This window comes from Schistocerca piceifrons, chromosome 1, assembly GCF_021461385.2.
Source record: "Schistocerca piceifrons isolate TAMUIC-IGC-003096 chromosome 1, iqSchPice1.1, whole genome shotgun sequence".
Taxonomy (NCBI): Eukaryota; Metazoa; Arthropoda; class Insecta; order Orthoptera; family Acrididae; genus Schistocerca; species Schistocerca piceifrons.
This window is the reverse complement of record NC_060138.1, coordinates 352,066,446-352,088,600: the sequence shown is the minus strand read 5'-3', so window position 1 is coordinate 352,088,600 and position 22,155 is coordinate 352,066,446. Positions and strand designations below refer to the sequence as shown.

At 46.4% G+C, this 22,155-nt stretch overlaps 1 protein-coding gene across 1 annotated transcript in view; it reads left to right on the top strand.

Moving 5' to 3' along the window:
• Positions 1–4,932: 4,932 nt before the first annotated feature.
• LOC124720760 (synaptotagmin-like protein 5) overlaps positions 4,933–22,155 on the top strand; it is a 261,508-nt gene continuing 244,285 nt past the window's right edge. The window contains exon 1 of the mRNA XM_047245891.1: positions 4,933–5,261. Within this exon, the coding sequence (XP_047101847.1) occupies positions 4,933–5,261 (329 nt within the window). The remainder of the gene's footprint in view (positions 5,262–22,155) is intronic.

Below are 22,155 nucleotides of genomic sequence, written 5' to 3'. Positions count from 1 at the left end.
CTACAAGCGTTGATTTCCCTCATCTTGTCGTCGCGATCCTGTCACGAGATGTACATTGGTGGTAACAGAATCATTTTGCAGTCGGTCCCAAATGCTAAATCTAAACTTACTCAATAGTTCCGAATAAAATAATTTTGGGGTATTAGGCAGCGTTATTATAAATCATCAAAGCAACTAAACTTGTGACGTTTCGACCGACTTTGCAGCGTTACTCTTCAGGGCGGTTAACTGTTGTATACTCATGCGTTCCCCTGCATACTGTTACTGTTATTTGGCAGCTACCGACGTCATCTGGTATGTTATTGTACAATTTGAAGACTGGTTGCGACGGAGGGTGGTGGCTGTACGGTAACACGCTACTCCGGCGAGTGACAGGTAGATTACATCTATGGAATCTGCCCGTTGCCCTTCATCCACGGTTGGTAGCGTGCCGTTAGAGAAAAGAGCAAGCCGAGTTCCGCTTGAGCGGTGCTGTCTAAATCTGCATTGATTTGTGAACAGAAGTTTTTGTCTCTCAAGAAAATTAGTCTCAGAATACGTTCAAGAATTCTGCAGCCAACCGACATTAAAGATTTTTGGTGTGCAATTTTGCGGGATCTTTCTTTTACCCGTTTTCCACTCACTTTAGAGTGCCCACTGGGCGAGAGATTCGTGATAAATGCAGGTTAGGCATGGGACAAATGACGAAGAATATTCTTCGTAAAGCCGAATAGCAACTGCATTGTTTGCAGCTGTTTCAGCTACTTTTCAGCGCCAGGTATCCCTATTGGTATGTCCTCCATACGGGAGTTTGTGCGGCGGTGAAACGATTGTAGTAGCTCTATATCTACGATCCTCCTAGGGGAAATTTAAAAATTCATCTTCCTTTCCCTCTCATATATTAAACTTACCGTATTATTGCTCACTCTTCTTCTGCCCAGTCAACTTTTTCTCCAGAATAGTTCCTTCTCTACTGTAACCCCACGATTCTTTTACGAAGATCGCTTCAAAGGAAATGCACAGTGGTTTACAGCATATGATTTATACACAATTCCGTTTATATATTTTTTAGCATTGTGATCAGCAACCTCAGCAGTCATTATATATCGTGACAGAGCAGAATGGGGCGCTCCGTGGAACTAACCGACTTCGAAAGTGGTCAGATAATTGGGTGTCACTAGTGTCATACGTCCGTACGTGACATTTCCACACTGCTAAACATCCCTAGATCCACTGTTTCCGAAGTGATAGTGAAGTGGAAACGTGAAGGGACACGTACAGCACAAAAGCGTATAGGCCGACCTCGTCTGTTGACTGAGACCGCCGACCGTTGAAGAGGGTCGTAATGTGAAATAGGCAGACACCCATCCAGACCATCACACAGGAATTCCAAACAGCATCAGGATCCACTGGAAGTACTAGTTAGGCTGAGGCGAGAAAACTTTGATTTCATGGTCGAGCGGCTGCTCATAAGCCACACATCACGCCGGTAAATGCGAAACGACGCCTCGCTTGGTGTAAGGAGCGTCAACATTGGACGACTGAACAGTGTAGTGACGAATCACGGTACACAATGTAGCGATCTGATGGCAGGGTGTGGGTATGGCGAATGCCATCTGCCAACGTGTGTAGTGATAAAAGTAAAATTCGGAGGCGGTGGTGTTAGTGTGTGGTCGCGTTTTGGACTTGTACGCCTTGTTGTTTTGTGCGGCAGTATCACAGCACAGGCCTACACTGATGTTTTAAGCACCTTCTTGCTTCCCACTGTTGAAGAGCAATTCGGGGATGGCGATTGCATCTTTCAACGCGATCGAGCACCTGTTCATAATTCACGGCCTGTGGTGGGGTGGTTACACGACAGTGATATCCCTGTAATGGACTGCCCTGCACAGAATCCTCACCTGAGTCCTGTAGAACACCCTTGGGATGTTTTGGAACGCCCTCTTCGTGCCGGGCCTCACCGACCGGCATCGATACCTCTCCTCAGTGCAGCACTCCGTGGAGAATGGGCTGATATTCCCCAGGAAACCTTCCAGCACGTGACTGAACGTGCGCCTGCAAGAGTGGGAGCTGTCATCAAGGCTAAGGGTGGGCCAACACCATACGGAATTCCAGCATTACCAATCGAGGGCGCTACGAACTTGTAAGTTATTTTCAGCCAGATGTCCGGATATTTTTGATCACATAGTGTATTCTTGAGAGACAAAATGCCATTTTTACACCTAATTTCCGTCCGTTTCAACTGCAGGTTTGCATACCTGTACAGCATAAGCCAGGACCGGTAAGTCTGAGCCACTCTTTAGCAACCCTCTAAACGGGGTCATCATCTTCCAAATTTTATGTTATTTTATTTTTATTTTTTTTTCGTGAAGGGATTCCTTCAGTTCACGAAAGTGGTAGTAATCTCACAGTATCAGGTCGGGGCTGTAGTGTAGATGTTCAGTGTTGTCCACTCAAGTTTTGTGATCTCGATGGTGGTTTTTCACAAAGACGAATGGCTGGACTTCATCATGCAACAAAACCGTGTTTTTGCCGATGTCGAACACTACACATTCGATCTCGAAATTTTTTAAGGGTTGCCATATACATGACAGAACTGATAGTCATTCCGTGTGGCATAATGTCCAGAAGCAAGTCTTCCTGGATCAAAGAACATAGTAATCATTACTTTTCCCGCTTAAGGTGCAGTTTTGAATTTCTTCTTCTTCGGCGAATTTGCATGATGCAATCCGATCGATTGCCGTTTCGTCTTCATGATGAAGTAGGTTTCATCTACTGTGGCAGTTCCTGCAAGGAAGTCATATCCAGAATTATCGCACTGTTCCTAACGAACATTCTAGGAACCCACCTGGCCAATTTTACACTTCCCTTGGATTTAAGCTTCTCGATCTTAGATTGGCGTTTATTGTGTCCAGCCAACATAATTTATGTCATGCACGCTGTTTCTTGCCTTCGACAGTGAGATGATAGGCTGAACTGAAACCTGAACTGAGCAGTGGCCGTACAAATTGTGCATACTAACTGAATCTAGTTTCTTGATGCTTCTCATTGATTGGAGCTACCCTAGTTAGCTGTGGAATCGTTGTGTTGTTGATATATCGAGCAGAGAAGTGTTCAACAATTTTCTCAATATCCGCATCTGCATTACACATAGTGACTGCTCAGCACTTCTATGTGTGGGTCAACACTTGGTACCAACAATTGCAATGAGCAAACTACTTAACTCAATTTTAATAGAACTTACATTCCTTAACTTCCATGTATTCATTACTAGCCTTTTCCCCGCAGCTGCGCCTGTGCATACATTCAATACATGCAGTGCACATCTACTCCTGCCTCATCTCTGTGTCCATCTCATCCACCCACATCTGTCAGTCCATCTGCGCTTCCCCACAGGCTGCCCACTATCCCTTCTGCATCCCCCTCTCTTCCTCTGTCTGGCTGCCGCCACCTCGCCGCTCTCCAGTCTGTCCATATCATCCTTCCCTGTCCCTTTGTCCAGCTACTGCCCTCCCATCCCCATCTCTCTTACCGAGCGAGGTGGCGCAGTGGTTAGCACACTGGACTCGCATTCAGGAGGACAACGGTTCAATCCCGTTTCCAGCCGTCCTGATTTAGGTTTCCCGTGATTTCCCTAAATCGTTTCAGGCAAATGCCGGGATGGTTCCTTTGAAAGGGCACGGCCTATTTCCTTCCCCATCCTTCCCCAACCTGAGCTTGCGCTCCGTCTCTAATGACCTCGTTGTCGACGGGACGTTAAACAACACTAACCTAACCTAACCCATCTCTCTTTATCGCATCCTTATCTACCCAACGCAATCTTCCCTCAGCTGTACCCATCTGCACCTGTAACCCCAGCAAAACAGAGCACAAAAACAGGCCAATAATCCTGCAACACAACTCACTTGTCATACAAGGCAGCCTACACATTGAGGGCTGCGAAACTGTTTCTTGACCCTTACATGTAGGCTGCCCTGCAAAGCAGCTCAGTAAGTTAGGGTGATACTATTCCCACACAACACACCTGTTGTGCAGGGCAGTCTGTATGACAGGGACTGAGAAAAGACGTTTTAGCCTGTATCACCACTCCTGTTGGAGCTAGGGTGTTACGGACTCCACTGAACTTGTGAAGCTTGTCGTTCATGTGCCACATTTGTTTGAGATCGATCCATGGGTTTAGGAGGACATACTGGTGTATATACTGTATATAGACTATACATATTGTTGTAGTAATTAGCATCATTTTCATCATCATGAGTCTGCCCCAATAGCTGAGTGGTCAGCGTGGCGGTCTGTCGTGCCAAGGGGCCCGGGTTCGATTCCCGTCTCGGTCAGAGATTTTCTCCGCTCAGGGACTGGGTGTTGTGTTGTCCTCATTATCATTTCATCATCACCAGTGGAAGGCAACAGGAAACCACCACAGGAATCACTTCCCTACACGCTCATGCGGCGGACCTCTCGGACGAGGCTTCCCCCACGACAAGACCTGCCGTACGGCAGAACACGAAGTTTCATCATCACAATCTCTGTTGATCATGATCATATGATGATGATGATATATAAATTGTAATGTACACTTACTACGGTAGTCTGCTTAGGTATATGAGAGGGTCTGAAGGCCCCAATCTTGCCAGGTGAAATAAATGCATAAATAAAATAAATAAAGGACCTTGACTGGACGGATGTTTCTTTATGCCCATTAGCAGTATGTGAGTGGTATTCAGAAACAGATGTCAGTGTTGATGCATGAGCTGGCCGGCGTGGCCGAGCTGTTCTAGGCGCTACAGTCTGGAACCGCGCGACCGCTACGGTCGCAGGTTCGTATACTGCCTCGGGCATGGATGTGTGTCATGTCCTTAGGTTAGTTAGGTTTAATAAGTTCCAAGTTCTAGGGGACTGATGAACTTAGATGTTAAATCCCATAGTGCTCAGAGCCATTTGAACCATTTTTTTATGCATGAATGCGACACGCTCGCCAAAAATGACTGGAGCCGTAATGCTGGTTGCAGGCGGCTGAAGGCGGAGCTGCAGCAGCTGCGTCGGCGCGGGGCGCTGCGCGCGGGCGAGGCGGCCAGTGAGTCGGGCGCCGCGGCCCCCGGAGGCTCGCCCGCCACCAGCCTGGTGGGCTCTGGCCGCGCCTGCGCCCGCTGCCGCGCGCCGCTCGGCCGCCTCGTCAACCGCGGCGCGCCCTGCAGGGCCTGCCGGCTGCTCGTCTGCCGCGCCTGCAGGCACTACCTCGAGCGCTCCCCGGACTGGGTCTGCTCCGTCTGCCACAAGCACATGTGAGTACCTCCAGCGTCCAGCCGGCTGCGGCGATCGATGTCCCTACTCACAAGATACTGAACACAACTTCCATCTTGACTATCAAGTCATTTCTCCCATTAGATAATTCGCTCTCAGCCTCCGTTGAAGGTAATGACAGAAGTGCTCTCTCATACACTACTGGCCATTAAAATTGCTACACTACGAAGATGACGTGCTACAGACGCGAAATTTAACCGACAGGAAGGAGATGCTGTGATATGCAAATGATTAACTTTTCAGAGCATTCACACAAGGTTGGCGCCGGTGGCGACACCTACAACGTGCTTACATGACGAAAGTTTCCAACCGATTTCATACGCAAACAGCAGTTTACCGGCGTTGTTTGTGAAACGTTGTTGTGATGCCTCATGTAAGGTGGAGAAATGCGTACCATCACGTTTCCGACTTTGATAAAGGTCGGATTGTAGCCTATCGCGATTGCGGTTTATCGTATCGCGACATTGCTGCTCGCGTTGGTCGAGATCCCGTGACTGTTAGCAGAATATGGAATCGGTGGGTTTACGAGGGTAATACGGAACGCCGTGCTGGATCCCAACGGCCTCGTATTGCTAGCAGCCGAGATGACAGGCATATTATCCGCATGGCTGTAACGGATCGTGCAGCCACGTCTCGATCCCTGAGTCAACAGATGGTGACGTTTGCAAGACGACAACCATCTGCACGAACAGTTCGACGACGTTTGCAGCAGCATGGACTATCAGCTCGGACACCGTGGCAGCGGTTACCCTTGACGCTGCATCATAGACAGGAGCGCCTGCGATGGTGTACTCAACGACGAACCTGGGTGCACGAATGGCAAAACGTCATTTGTTCGCATGACTCTAGGTTCTGTTTACAGCATCATGATGGTCGCATCCGCACATTGGAAGCGTGTATTCGTCATCGCCATACTGGCGTATCACCCGGCGTGATGGTATGGGGTGCCATTGGTTACACGTCTCGGTCACCTCTTGCCCGCATTGACGGCACTTTGAACAGTGGACGTTACATTTCAGATGTGTTACGACCCGTGGTTCTACCCTTCATTCGATCCCTACGAAACCCTACATTTCAGCAGGATAATGCACGCCCGTATGTTGCAGGTCCTGTACGGGCCGTTCTGGACACAGAAAATGTTCCACTGCTGCCCTGGCCAGCACATTCTCCAGATCACTCACCAATTGAAAACGTCTGGTCAATTGTGGCCGAACAACTGGCTCGTCTCAATACGCCAGTCACTTCTCTTGATGAACTGTGGTATCGTGTTGAAGCTGCATGGGCAGTTGTACCTGTACACGCCATCCAAGCTCTGTTTGACTCAATGCCCAGGCGTATCAAGGCCGTTATTACGGCCAGAGGTGGTTGTTCGGGGTACTAATTTCTCATGATCTATGGACCCAAACTGCGTGAAAATGTAACCACATGTCAATTCTAGTATAATATATTTGTCCAATGAATAACCGTTTATCATCTGTATTTCTTCTTGGTGTAGCAATTGTAATGCCTAGTAGTGTATTTTACAATAACGGGTCGTACTGCTACGTCTGCTTGCAGTGATGACGCAAAAAATTACGACTTGTGACCACCTGCATAATAGTATGTTCGCCCACCACTGGAACACACTACAAAATCGATTTTGGGTGGCATGGATTCTACAGTTTCTTGGTACGTTTCCGAAGGTTTGAGACACCAGATGTCCACACGTAGCTCAAGCAACTTCCATAAATAATGGGTCGTTGGTACGCGGCAGTGGCGCTGGAGCCCAGGTATAAGGTTCTGATAAGTCGAATTTGTCGGCCAAGACATCAAAGTAAGTTCATCTTCACGTGCCTGGGGCCACTGCAGGACGTTGGTGGCCTTGTGATATGGACAGTTTCCTGCTGCCAACGTCATCGGAAAGATATCCGGTATGAAGGGAAGCACCTGCTCCCGAACACCGGTCATGTAGCCGACAGTTGTCACAGTGACTTCGATTACTGCGACAAGTACCTTGAATACTCAGCGAATGTTCCCCCTCCCCCTCCCTCTCCATAGCATGACACTGCCCCCACTGGCCTGCATCATAGGCGCAATGGTTGTTTTGAGCAGTCGTTCACCTGGATCACAGTATATCTGTCCGCTCCGATAGCTGAGTGGTCAGCGTGACTGATTGCCGTCCTGCGGGCCCGGGTTCGATTTCCGGCTGGGCCGGGGATTTTTCTCTGCTCGGGGACTGGGTGTTGCGTTATCTTCACCAACATTTCATCCCCATCCGGCGCGCAGGTCGCCCAATGTGGCGTCGAATGTAATAAGACCTGCACCAAGGCGGCCGGTCCTGCCCCGTAAGGGCCTCCCGGCCAATGACACCAAACGCTCATTTCTGTTTTTTCACAGTATATGTGGAAACCAATGTCGACCTGGTGTAATACGAAATGTGCGTCATTCGATCCGGTGGCACGTTTCGATAGGTGCACGGTCTGATCTCGATGATTCGTGCACACTGCAACCATGTTGGACGATGTCGTTGGATCAACATTGGAACACATACAGAACGTTAGCTGTTCAACAATATGTGCTGAACAGTGGAATTCGAAACACTTGTGCCTGCATCAGCGTTGTTCTCTGTCGTAAGATACGCGATAGAACGCTGCGTATCCTGCTTTTCAGACGCAGCACCTCTCTGATTCCACATTGTGTGTTGATGCGTGGACGATCAACATCTCGTAACTTACTCATGGTTCCACCGTCCTTCAATCACTCTCCAAAAATGTTCACAACAGTGCCACGCGAACAGCCGAACAGCTTTGTCGTTTCCGAGATGCTCCTTCCCAGGCATCGACCCATAAGAACCTGCCCTTTGTCAGAGTCACTTTGTCAGTGGAGTCCCCTATGTACGGCCCCTGTCACCGCTGGAATGTTCGCCGTTTGTCTCAGCTCACCGTGCCACGTCAGGCGTCTGCAACGGCAGCGACCTCCATTACGTTTTAGACCATCAGTGTATATTGTCTAGAAGCCACCTTACAGTGCATGGTGGAGAGTACAAGGTACATTACAGCCAATTTTGTATAAAATGCATATTTGAACCATCCACTGTTCTTATTTTAGACCCAAATTCTACCAGTTTCGATCTTGGACCATCTTCACGGATGAAGTGTTGAAATGCTTTAAGCCACGATATTGCATTGCAACATGATGGCTTAAACCATTTCAACTCTTCATCTGTGAAGATGGTAGAATTGCATTATGCAATATGATGCCTTAAACCATTTTAACCCTTCATCCGTGAAGATGGTCCAAGACCGAAACCGGTAGAATTTCGGTTTAAAATGAAAACAGCTGATGGTCCAAACATGCATTTTATACATTACTTAACGGCTGTTGCGTGTTATCTTCCAAAAATGTTTTTTAACAACCAATTTTCTTTGCTATTCCACCCACATACTGAGCCAGGGAAAAGAATGACTGTCTGAATGCCACTGCGCATGCCCTAATCTCTCTTCTCTTAGACTACGGGGGTTATATTGTGGTTACAGCATAATAGTCGCATAGTACTCTTCCAGTTCAGGCTCTTTAAATTTACCTAACACGAGTCTGTGAGAACAACGGCGGCTACCTCCCAAGAATTCTCATTTAAGTTCCCCGAATATTTCCGTTGAACGTTCGTATGTACTAAGCCGAGCTTTTTCGTTTCTAAAAGCGCTTCTCTGAAATTGTGTGATGTCTCTTGTCACAGTAATCTAGAATTGGCCATACTAGCGTTTTCTATGCGATTTACTTTACAGATGCATCTCACTCTCCCAGGACCCTTCCAACAAATCTGTCTTCCTTTCTCCGTCCATAATATTATTTTATGTGGTGAACATCTTTTACGTCGCTTCTTAATATTATCCCTAAATATTTACTCGACGTGGCGTGCTCAAGATGTTTACAACCAATGTTGTAATAAGATACTATACAATTCTCTCTCTTCATTTTAAGCATTACCTTTCATTTATCCACATTCAAATAGAGCGCCATTTATTATATCAAGTGGAAATTTCGTCCAGGTCTTTCTACAGTTCTTTATGATAATCCAATGACGATAATTTCCTGTACAAACAATATTATCAGCGATCAATCTTACTGGGCTGCTGATCCATTCTCATAAATCACCTATGTACTTGGTTGTGGCAATAAACTGCAGCTGCTCACAGAGGTCTAGTGTGGGCTGTAATTATCGTATGGCAGAGAATCTTGGTAGATACTGTAATACCGGACCGATTTACGCTGGAAAAACCTTAGTTCCAACTTTGGCCACCAGGTGCAAATCTGGCGCTGTGAATGTAAGAAGGAACATACAGAAATGTATGGATTAGGAACAGGACGTGGGCACAAAAGATCAGACAAGCGAGACAGGCATAACATTGATGTTGTTATTATCTACTGCTTACACAATTTGTCCAATATGAACACCAGGGTCGTCGACGAGATGGTGTACAATGCCAGATTTTCACCTGGTGGCCAAAACTGGAACTAATTTTTTCCAGCCTAAATCAGTCCCACATCAACTCATTAGATTATCTATAAAGTTTCGCTGCCATACGGTGGATACAGCCCACACTGGATCTCTGTCAGTCGCTGCACTTTAATTACAGCCACCCGGTATATTGAGAATATTGGAGTTCCTGTTAAGCTTCTCGATGTTTCCAGAATGAGATTTTCACTCTGCAGCGGAGTGTGCGCTGATATGAAACTTCCTGGCAGATTAAAACTGTGTGCCCGACCGAGACTCGAACTCGGGACCTTTGCCTTTCGCGGGCAAGTGCTCTACCATCTGAGCTACCGAAGCACGACTCACGCTTGGTACTCACAGCTTTACTTCTGCCAGTACAGAGACGAGGTACTGGCAGAAGTAAAGCTGTGAGTACCGGGCGTGAGTCGTGCTTCGGTAGCTCAGATGGTAGAGCACTTGCCCGCGAAAGGCAAAGGTCCCGAGTTCGAGTCTCGGTCGGGCACACAGTTTTAATCTGCCAGGAAGTTTCTCGATGTTTGTTTCTTTTCTGTTGGACATTCGTTGTTCATCGTAGCGTAGTGGCTTCTGCTGTATTAGTCAGATTTCCGCTATTCCACCAGCACTGATGACGATTATAATTATTATAAAAGTCTCCATAATACAGTACATTCAAGTTTTTTACTTCGTCCCACACGCCAGACACTGGGTTTAAACGTAAGGCATGTCCATAATTTGCCATACATCTGGTAACCCTACTTACTTGAAACAGTCTGTTTCTAGTGCGCGTGACTTCCGAAATGTTATCGCAGCGTTCTCTCACTCCGAGGCATCCATGTACGGAAAGTTTGCATCGAACTGATATACGAATACCAACATAAAATTAGTTAAAGTTGCGACACGAAAAGAAATGAAAACAATCACGACATGGTCATCAGTGAAGCAATAAAAAATGTAAAATCCATTTATACACAATTTCTGTTCATGCACCTAAATCAGATAAACGACGGGCTTACGATGAAACAGAATCGAATCAACAGACGGATACTGCATGCGATAATCGTGACGTTGAAAGCGTGTTTTTTTTTTCCATAAGGACCGTAGCTATTATTTCAGTTATTTCAAGTCATACGTTGTTATGCACGCGAAATTCACGTGCTGTTACCAAGGAACTTTCGGCATACCCTTATCGTGACAGCATAGTTACAATGCCATACTTTCAATGGTCACAGAAATAATGTTGTTTAAGTAATTTTCAAGAAGTAAGTTACAGGAAGTGATTTTGACACGACAACATGTGAACTAATGTATTGTTAGGAGCATGGAGTGGGATATAGGCATTTGACGAGCACTCTCTCCTAGTCCATAGTGGTCAGAGTGCCAATGGCTTCATAGAAGCCAGTGACTGCCTCTGCTCCGTCCCCTTCAAGGATTTACATTTCCAACACATCATATACACTACTGACCATTAAAATTGCTACACCACGAAGATGACGTGCTACAGACGCGAAATTTAACCGCCAGGAAGAACATGCTGTGATATGAAAATGATTAGCTTTTCACAGCATTCACACAAGATTGGCGCCGGTGGCGACACCTACAAAGTGCTGACATGAGGAAAGTTTCCAAACGATTTCTCATACACCAACAGCTGTTGACCGGAGTTGCCTGGTGAAACGTTGTTGTGATGCCTCGTGTAACGAGGAGAAATGCGTACCATCACGTTTCCGACTTTGATAAAGGTCGGATTGTAGCCTATCGCGATTGCGGTTTATCGTATCGCGACATTTCTGCTCGCGTTGGTCGTGATCCAATGACTGTTAGTAGAATATGGAATCGGTGGGTTCAGGATGGTAAAACGGAACGCCGTGCTGGATCCCAACGGCCTCGTATCACTAGCAGCCGAGATGACAGGCATCTTAACCGCATGGCTGGAACGGATCGTGCAGCCACGACTCGATCCCTGAGTCACCAGATGGGGACGTTTGCAAGACAACAACCATCTGCCCGAACAGTTCGACGACGTTTGCAGCAGCATGGACTATCAGCTCGGAGACCATGGCAGCGGTTACACTTGGCGCTGCATCACAGACAGGAGCGCCTGCGATGGAGTACTCGACGACGAACCTGGGTGCACGAATGGCAAAGCTTCATTTTTTCGGATGAATCTAGGTTCTGTTTACAGCATCATGATGGTGGCATCCGTGTTTGGCGACATCGCGGTGAACGCACATTGGAAGCGTGTATTCGTCCTCGCCATACTGGCGTATCACCCGGCGTGATGGTATGGGGTGCCATTGGTTACACGTCTCGGCCACCTCTTGTTCACAGTGACAGCACTTTGAACAGTGGACGTTACATTTCAGATGTGTTACGACCCGTGGCTCTACCCGTCATTCGATCCCTGCGAAACCCTACGTTTCAGCAGGATAATGCACGACCGCATTTTGCAGGTCATGTACAGGCTTTTCTGGATACAGAAAATGTTCGACTGCCGCCCTGGCCAGCACATTCTCCAGATCTCTCACCAATTGCAAACGTCTAGTCAATGGTGGCAGAGCAACTGGCTCGTCACAATACGCCAGTCACTACTCCTGAGGAGCTGTGGTATGGTGTTGAGGCTGCATGGGCAGCTGTACCTGTACACACCATCCAAGCTCCGTTTGACTCAATGCCCAGGCGTATCAAGGCCGTTCTTACGACCAGAGGCTGTTCTTCTGGGTACTGATTTCTCAGGATCTATGCACCCTATTTGCGTGAAAATGTAATCACATGTCAGTCCTAGTATAATATATTTGTCCAATGAATACCCGTTTATCACCTGCATTTCTTCTTGATGTTGCAATTTTAATGGCCAGTAGTGTACTTTGGATGCTGCACATCCGACCACTTGTGCCAAGCGTCTCTTTAGTGCCGCGTGTGCCCACTTCAGCTTTTCATTCTACCGTATAAATTGTTCCAGTTGATGACGCGTTCTGTCTGTCGTGTGAAGCTTCGCACAGTTCGTTTAGGTACTCGTCGAGCTAATCCAGTTGTATGTTTCGTCGCTTTGTCTCCTCTCAACTTCAGTACGTGTTGCTCTTCTCCTGTCATTACGCGAGGGGACGATCCCCTTTCTCAAACTAGACTGATCTATCCGCGAGGAGACATATGTGATGAATATTTATGGCGTTCTGTCAGCCACATATACTGGACTAATAGAGTATTCGCCGGACAGCTTAGATGCGCGGGATTGCTGGCCTCGCTGTTGTAATGTGGCCGTGCCATCTCCCAGCAGTCACCACAGTATAAACTGTCTTACCTTCTGGGCTGTCCTGCCAGCCGCCTGGACCACTTTGTATGTAACTGCCCCTTAATCTCCTACTCTAAACTGATATTGCGATCATCCTCTTCAGCTTCTAGAAGGCCACGAGTTTGTACCAACTTTGATACCGCTCTCAGATCTTCCCTATAACCAAATGATCCATCGTCTTCAACTTTCGTTAAACTCTGTGCAGTAATAAAATCTTTGGCGTCAGTTACACACTCTTCTTCTACTTACTAGTTAAAAAGATCAGGGGAAACCTTTGAGATACCATCCTCACACATCTTACAGCACGATTAACTCCAGAATTCACATTTGAGTCTCAAAATTGTACTCATTTATCATTATCTTACTGCAAGCGTAATACATACTTCTCGAGTCAAGAACACATTGTGATGAGAGAAAATTTGCGGTAGAACTATTCACAAACAACTCAGCCGTACTTACCAGGGCTGGCCAACACTAGTAAAGCGGCCATGAGAAAAATATGCAGTGGAAATAATGATTGAGTTGCAACACTTCGACATCGGCCGAACGTACAGGGGTTAGACAAAAACATGAAAACACTGCGAGAGATTGAGATTTTCACTCTGCAGCGGAGTGTGCGCTGATATGAAACTTCCTGGCAGATTAAAACTGTGTGCCGGACCGAAACTCGAACTCGGGACCTTTGCCTATCGCGGGGAAGTGCTCTGCCGTCTGAGCTACGCGAGCACGACTCACGCCACGTCCTGACAGCTTTACTTCCGCCAGTTCCTCGTCTCCTACCTACCTATAAACTTTACAGAAGCTCTCCTGCGAACCTTGCAGAACTGTCACTCCTGGAAGAAAGGATATGCGGAGACGTGGCTTAGCCACAGCCTGGGGGATGTTTCCAGGTTCGCAGGAGAGCTTCTGTGAATGGAATGTAGGAGACGAGGTACCAGCGGAAGTAAAGCTGTGAGGACGGGGCGTGACTCGTGTTTGGGTCGCTCAGATGGTAGAGCACTTGCCCGCGAAAGGCAAAGGTCCCGAGTTTGAGTCTCGGCCCGGCACACAGTTTTAATCTGCCAGGAAGTTCCACTGCGAGAGATGTATGCTTGAACGTAAGCGCTGATGCTAACCAAACCTGCTATTTGCGCAGACGGCACCTGTACAATGACCTCAACGTGTTGTAAGTATCAGCTGTGGACAATGTTCAGTATAGTTGTGAGTGCACTATGCAGGAGGTAAGTACTTTCTAAAGTGGAGAACTTTTTGGTGTTCGTATGGTGGCTGTTCTCGTAACTAAGGAGCCGAAGTGTATGGTGCTTCAAGAGGCTCCATACCGAATATGTACACCGGTTACAGGGAAACAAGTCGTAAAGTGGGCGAAAGTGTGTGTTCTGTGATCGTGACAGAGGTCGTTGAAGTGAATTGTGACGAGAAATAAGTGGTTGACAACTATAGAAGTCACTGCAAGAACTGAATGTAGCACTCGCAAATCCGGTCAGCACCGAAACGACGCGGAGGGAACTCCATAAGCAGCGAATTGCGGGGCGAGCTGGAAACCCAAAACAATACTTCCTTGAATCAGATACCCTTAGTGGGAAAACATGGTGCCAAAGTCATAAGAACCGAGCTTTGGAGCAATAGCTCATATGGAAGGTGATACTTGTTTAACTTTGTGTCCACCTTACTGGCAAGTTTACGGCCCAAGAGTGAGACATTGCGGCATTTCGGGTAGTCTACAATGTCACATTACTACCAAGGATGTGACAATTTTGGCTAATCAGGTCCATCGCATAGAACAATAAAGGTTCGCCAAAGGGGATACCAGAAGACACAGCCGTCGTTCACACAGCTCGCATCGTCCAGGATTTGTTTTGTGACCACAAGGGTGAATTGTTGCATCTCCACTGGTCATCAAAGTGACTAGATCTCAATACCAGAGAGGCTTTATGGTCTACTTTGGAGAGAAGGGCCCGTAATCGTTATCAACCTTCGTAATCGTTACCTGAACATGTCAGAATTTTTGAGGGAAGAATGATATATGATTGCCTTGAAAACTATGTAGGTAAAACCATAAAAGACTTGTATTTGTCCATTACGAGACTACTGGATGCTGTTTTGAATACCAACGGTGTTCCTGCACCGTATTAGGCATGGAAATATGTTGTGTCTCCATATTTTTGCCCACCTCCTCTTGGTTGGTTGGTTGGTTGGTTGGTTGGTTGATTCCGGGTAATGGAGCAAACAGCGAGATCATCGGTCTCATCGGATTAGGGAAGGATCGGTAAGGGAGTCGGCTGTGCCCTTTAAAAGGTACCATCCCGACATTTATCTGAAGCGATTTAGGGAAATCACGGAAAACCTAAATCAGGATGGCCGGATGTGGGATTGAACCGTCGTCCTCCCGAATGTGAGGCCACTGTGCTAACAACCACTGCGCGACCTCGCTCGGTCCAACCTCCTGTACTTACGAGGTTGTCTGTTGATTAATCTGGAATAAAAACATCTGGAAGAGTGCACTTGATAAAGAAAAATCCCAGAGGAAAACTTCCTGCACTTTACCTCCCGATTCAAGGTTCAAAAATGGCTCTGAGCACTATGGGACTTAACATCTGTGGTCATCAGTCCCCTAGAACTTAGAACTACTTAAACCTAACTAACCTAAGGACATCACACACATCCATGCCCGAGGCTGGATTCGAAGCTGCGGCTGTAGCAGTCGCGCGGTTCCGGACTGAGCGCCTAGAACCGCATGACCACCGCGGCCGGCCCCGATTCAAGGGATGGCGCTGCAAGCAACGCGGGAGAGAAACTGCATCTATGGAAGCAGAGGGCACCACTTCACTACGCGCCATATCGCTGTTGCTATGACGTATTCCAGCCAATCAGAAGCCGTCCTTTGCATATAAAAGTGGGAGCCTCGCTAGTTTACGACAGTCTGTTTTAGCCCTGACGATGACCATAGAGGTAGTGGTCGAAAGCTTGGAATTTTGTCCTGAATTGACGCGGCATGCACAACGAGAGATTTTTATTCAAGAAATACGTCGCGAAAGATTTCGTAGCCATACTGTTGATTAATCTGGTTGCACGAGTAAAATTTTTCCAGACTGAATCTTTCAGTCTACAACAGAGCGTCCGCTAGTGCGAAACTACACAACGGATTTCATTTGTGAACCGGACCGAGACTCAAACCTGCATCATTGCGTTTGGCGGACGGTAATGCTATCGTGTGAGTTACCTAGGCAAGACTTGCGACCCACCCTGCCGCACTGTTGCTCCTGGAGGTGGCAGTCCAATAAAAGCATCGCAAGAGAGCTTCTGAGGGTCTTGGCAGGAGGAATGAAATTTGCTGGCAGGTGGATGCTGCGCAGACTCGGTTCCAGCAGAACCGCAGCCAGTGTGTCTGCCGCCCTAGCAAGACGTGATCCGACTAGCGAGCAGATGGACCAGTGTCCCGCCAATACGGCGAGCGCATAGCAAACACGTAGAACGACAGAGGACACCATGCTTTTACTTGAGAAGTAATGCAGCTTGTGGCTTACATTATGCATCTGCCTGATGTTTTTTCTATTTGTAGTTTTGAATCCATTAGTACCACACTGCGGCTGGACATTCATAGCGTTGCAGTATTTTCCAGTAATGCGACCTGCTTCATATGTTTTATTTATTATTTCGACCTCAATGGTGATATTGAACACGCGGTCAAGAAATAACGAATTATCTGTTGCAACGTATTTCCTGGCTGCCCACGTGTGCTAGACTCGTTCCTTATTGCATTCGCATCGGCCAGTTTACAGTAGCAGGGGAAATAGGGTTTTGTTTAGTTTGAAGATATTGGGTCACTCATTCCCAAATTCTCCTAAATGAGTGGTGGTCGGAACCGACTATGTTGATTTTGAGAGCTAGAATTTCCCCGTTGCACACTGCGTTTTCCAGCATCTGTGGTAGAGAAACTGCCAGAAAAATTCTGCCAAAATGAAGAACTTTACGCCGGCAGGTGTGGCAGAGCGGTTCTAGGCGCTTCAGTCTGGAACCGCGCGACTGCTACGGTCGCAGGTTCGAATCCTGCCTCGGGCATGGATATGTGTGATGTCCTTAGGTTAGTTAGGTTGAAGTAGTTCTAAGTTCTAGGGGACTGATGACCTCAGCAGTTGAGTCCCATAGTGCTCAGAGCCATTTGAACCATTTTTTTTCTCGCTGACGCCCCCCCTCCAGAATGATGAAAGGAAAAAAAAGTTTATCGCTTACTTCAATTTCGATGTTCAGGCAGTGGAACTGCCGCAACAGGCATGCCGTTTCAATTTATTACTTCTTTGCTAAATTATGTCATTGTAAAGACACGTAGGTCAGGAGACATGACGCCATAAACTTTGAGATGCGTGAAATTGAAACTGCAGGGCGAAATTCGCTAGAGATACAGCTACTCACTATGGATACAGCTGTGTTTCCTGTGGAAATATACTTGAAATATGTGAAATATATGTGACGTGCGTGTACGCTGGCAAAGACACGGTTAAAAATGTCGTCCTAAACTCCTGGATCCATCTCAACCAAAATTTCTTCACATATTACTTGCTGTCTGGAAAAAATACTCTGCGTGTAAGAATCCGTAACGTCGTTTTGTGGTAGTCGAGAAAAAAACAAAGACGGGGTTGCAAAAGAAATGTTTTATAGGTGTAGACATATTTTCCATGGTTTACTAAATAAACAATTAAGGGAAAGACAAGTGAAGTATTTTCTGTGGACTGTTGTCCTGTCTGGTGCCGAAACATGGACGCTGTGGCGGAAAGACAAGAAATGGGTAGAGGCTTTCGAGATTTGGATCTGGAGAAGATTAGAATGTGTGAAATGAGCACGTAAAGCAAGGAATGAGGTGTTGTTATAAAGAGTGACAGAGAAAGCCCAAATAGTGAAAACATTTAAGAAGGGGAAAAGAAATTATCTAGGACATTGGATGAGAAGAGACCCCATAATGAAGCTTGCATTAGAAGGAATGACGACTGAAGAGAGGCCCAGAGCTAGAAGGAAACACCAGTTAATTGACGTCGCCATGATAAAGTCATCATACGCAAGTACGAAAAGAATGGCGGGAAAGGGGTAGGCGTGAAGAACGCTGGACTTATAGTGATGGATATGCCTAATGGGCAAAAGACATCGTGATGTATGTGTGTCACAGTTTTAATTGAAAACTTTTCTTTCCTTTCTTTCGCCGAGAAGAATAGCACAAGTTGTGTGGCCGACGACGACCAGGGTATTGTGCTCGCGAGAGCGTCGGCGGCAGTCCCCAGGGCGAGGTACACATGGGTGCCGAGCGGGTTGCCATGGCGACGCGCCGCTATCCAATTCGCCCGCCAACGGAGAGTCGGTGCGGCTACGCCGTACGGCCTCTCCGAAACGCGCTGCTCATCAGCAGTGGTGTGGCGTGGGTGGCTGATGGCGAGCTGTGGGTTGGTGGATGCGAGAGAAGAGTGGGGCGGAGGGGGCAGAGGCTGGAGTGGGGAGAAGCTATCTGGCGTGCGGCCCGAGAGCGCCTTGGACAGGCCACTGTAGGCAGCCGTGCGGTGTACTTGAGGAACACTTGGTGCCGTGCTGAGTGGCGCAGCTGTTTGTGTACAGGAGGAGGCCGTGTATAGGGCTGTAGTCGGCAACGTGGGTATACGAGGGGGGACCCAAAAGAAACCGGATTGTTGTCATAAAATATTTATTGATGAACCTTTTTACGAAATTACTTCACATTCCACAGCACTACGCACTGAACGCTTGTTTTAATGCATTAAAACAAGCGTTCAGTGCATAGTGCTGTGGAATGTGGAAAAAACAGCAAATTGGCGCTCATAGACAGAAGAACAACACCAAAAATGCAACAGGAGCGTAATATGTAAGAAACTGTCTACGCAACCTGCCACTGATGATGCCTTGCAGAAAATAAAAGCGAAACGCGTATGTCACTAAAATTGTGTTTTATTCAGTTGCTGTCAGACGGTCCATAAGTGAAAACTATCAATATACCGTAGTATTACGCGCAACTGAGGAGGACAAGACCACAAAAGTTGAAGATGACATACAGTACATTTCAGTACAATATAAATATAGAGGTTAGGTGCACGAGATTGCTGTGGCTGTCTCTTTCAAGATTGAATTCAGAGTCCCTGAATTCAAGGTTTCACAATTTGTCTCGGATGAACTACAGTTTTAAGAGGCATAAACAAAAATTTAATTTACCATTTAAGACTCATGACTGGGCCCCAGAATATGTATCCGACTATTTTCAGTAATATTTCGCTGCTCCGGGCGCCAAAAAAGTCAGTCTCTGTCTCTCTTTCTCGTTCTATAGTTGAGCCGATTCTGACTCTGTGTGACGCTATGAACTAAAGCACCCCAATTTCTTCTGTCATGCACTATCCACCGCAGACTTTTCGGCTTGGAGTCCATGATGCCATCGATCCATCTCATCCGTTGCCGCCCTTTTCTCCTTGTGCTTTCGGTCTACCCCAGAAGTAAGGTCTTTTGTAGCGAATCGTATCTTCTCATGAAGTGCCCAATGCAGCTCAGTTTTTGTTTCAGTGTCAGATCTTCCAGTGAGTAAACTGGTTTTATTTGCTGCTCGTTCTCTTTGCGCCCAGAGAACCCTAAGGATATTCCTCTAACACCACAACTAAGGTGTCTATTTTACGTGAATATCATCCAAACCAATCTGCCTGAGCCAATATGGCGGCCGGGTGTATATTTGCTTCTTGATCATGTCCGGAACCACGTGGTGCTACGGTCGCAGGTTTGAATCCTGCCTCGGACCTGGATGTGTGTGATGACCTTAGGTTATTTAAGTTTAAGTAGTTCTAAGTTATAGGGGACGATAACCTCAGATGTTAAGTCCCATAGTGCTCAGAGCCATTTGAACCATTTTGATACACACAAAGATTATATATGAAACGATCTCAAACTTCTAATAGCTTTTCAATGCTCAAATTAGATTTTTAGTACACACACTCGCTTTTGCATAAATTACACTTTTGACATGAAAAATGCTACTTTTGGTGATATTGTTTTTAACAGATATAAAGTATTAATTATGAACCTATTTCTACTTTCCTAAATATTATAATTCTTTAACGCTGCCGCTACTTTTATGATATAAATTAATCTTGTGGCTAAATTTGCCAATTTTTTTAGCGCTGAATACCCATTCCGGTCTACAGTTCAGAAATGTTAATGTTTATCACAATTTCGGTTTACTTCTCTGATAGGTCTCTATGAGACCTATCCATTGATACTTTTTTGTGAAAATCGGTGTGTTGTCATCGAGTTACAGTTTTGTAAACTATAGTTTATAAGTTGTTTAACATAGAATAACTTAAACACCACTCAACGCGCCGAGGGCGCAATTATACCTTAGTGCTCGTTATAATTTTCCCTTTATTTCTGTGGTACTGGCTTCCCAGTATCTTACTGGGTTCGCATTTTATTAGTACGTATCCAATTTTTCAGCCGTTAACAAGACCCTTTAGTTTCTCATGCCGGCGCTTTCCACCACTTTTCCCACCGACGGCCTTTGGAGCACTGTAAATACCGGCCACATGCTTTCAGTGTGTGTCAGTCGTGTGTTAGCACGTATTTCTCATACGTGGTGTCCGCTCCAATAGCAGAGCTGGAAGAGCGCCGACCTCTAGCGGCCTAACTACAAACAAGTTGGCACAGTGGGCGGCCACGCTCACCCACCACGTGGCTTGCTACCGCCCCCTCTTATCTATCAAACGTGAGCTCGCCCGCCGACGTCTGTCACACGTTGCATCACGAGCTCCGCTCTTTCGACCGCGTCCGCTTCCAAAGTTTAATAGGTACCTTCTTGAGGGCTGTACCGTCACAGTCGATTTTGAGCTGAGTGGCTATATGCGCCCTGGTCGGTGTGTTGTGCTTTGAGCTGCTACAACCGTGTCAAACGGTGGATGCTAAACGCTACGAAACACAGTTACGTAATCTGAATCGCGCATTTAAAGAGAAACCCCAGCATTAGGGTCAGAGACATGACAAAGTCACTCTTCTTTATGTCAATACCAAACCACGTGTTGCAGACCGAGTGAAGGAAACCTTGAAGCGACTTGCATGGGATATCTTAACATATCTGCCGTATCCATCAAGTATCACCCCCTTCCGATTACCACTTCCTTCGCTCTATGCAGCATGGACTTCCGGAATAACACACCTTTTTAACATCTCGAAAACTTGCTCCGTAAATGGATCACCTCGAAAGAACGTGAATTTTTTTACAGCGGTATCCATCTTATTTCGGAAAAGTGGGAAAATGTGGTAGCGTCCGAAGGGCACTACTTGCAATAAATTATTTTATGCCATTCTATTGCAATATACAGGTGTTTTCTGTCGAACAAACAACGAATTTTATTCAAGCTCCCAGTAACTACAATGGTTGTGGCGCAATTACTTGTCGGTCAGTCGAGAACGAGCACGGAGCTATGACTGACTGGTACAATTCGTGGCGGTACTGGCCATTAGCATGAAAGGATGAAATCCACTGATTAAGTTGCCAGTAACATATTTTGCACATTTATTAAATCACAACTTATAGAAAATACGTAACAAATCACTTTAGACTGCTCCATTGGGCATCACAAGAAGCATTTTTGAGCTCAAGGAAGGAGAGACAGGGATAACAACTGAAAAACATAAATACGGTAGAAAGAATGACTCCACCCATTAAAAATTTAGAGAGATTGACAAGCGTCTAGATACAATGCTTACCAGACCATGTTTCAAAATACGGCTAAATGGCAGTAAAACTCAACTTTGCAGAACTTCAGAGTTTTAAAAATCACGATTTTAAAAAGCTTCCCTTTTATAATGAACTTGGCTGGTTCCAGCTTTTGGATCCCGGACAGTATTGCTCAAAACTTTGCTGTCATTAACATTCGTCAAATTCAGTTACAGATGCACACTGGCAAACAATCAATTCTTATCAGCACACATAATTTAGATCATAATTAACCACTAAGGTACTCTGTAATCCTGACATGATTAGTTCTGGGGGCGATCTGCAGTATAGAATACCTGAAGAAAACTTCATAAGCAAAATCGCTAAAAAGAGCGTTTTATTCGATGAGCGGCTTCGACAGAGCTG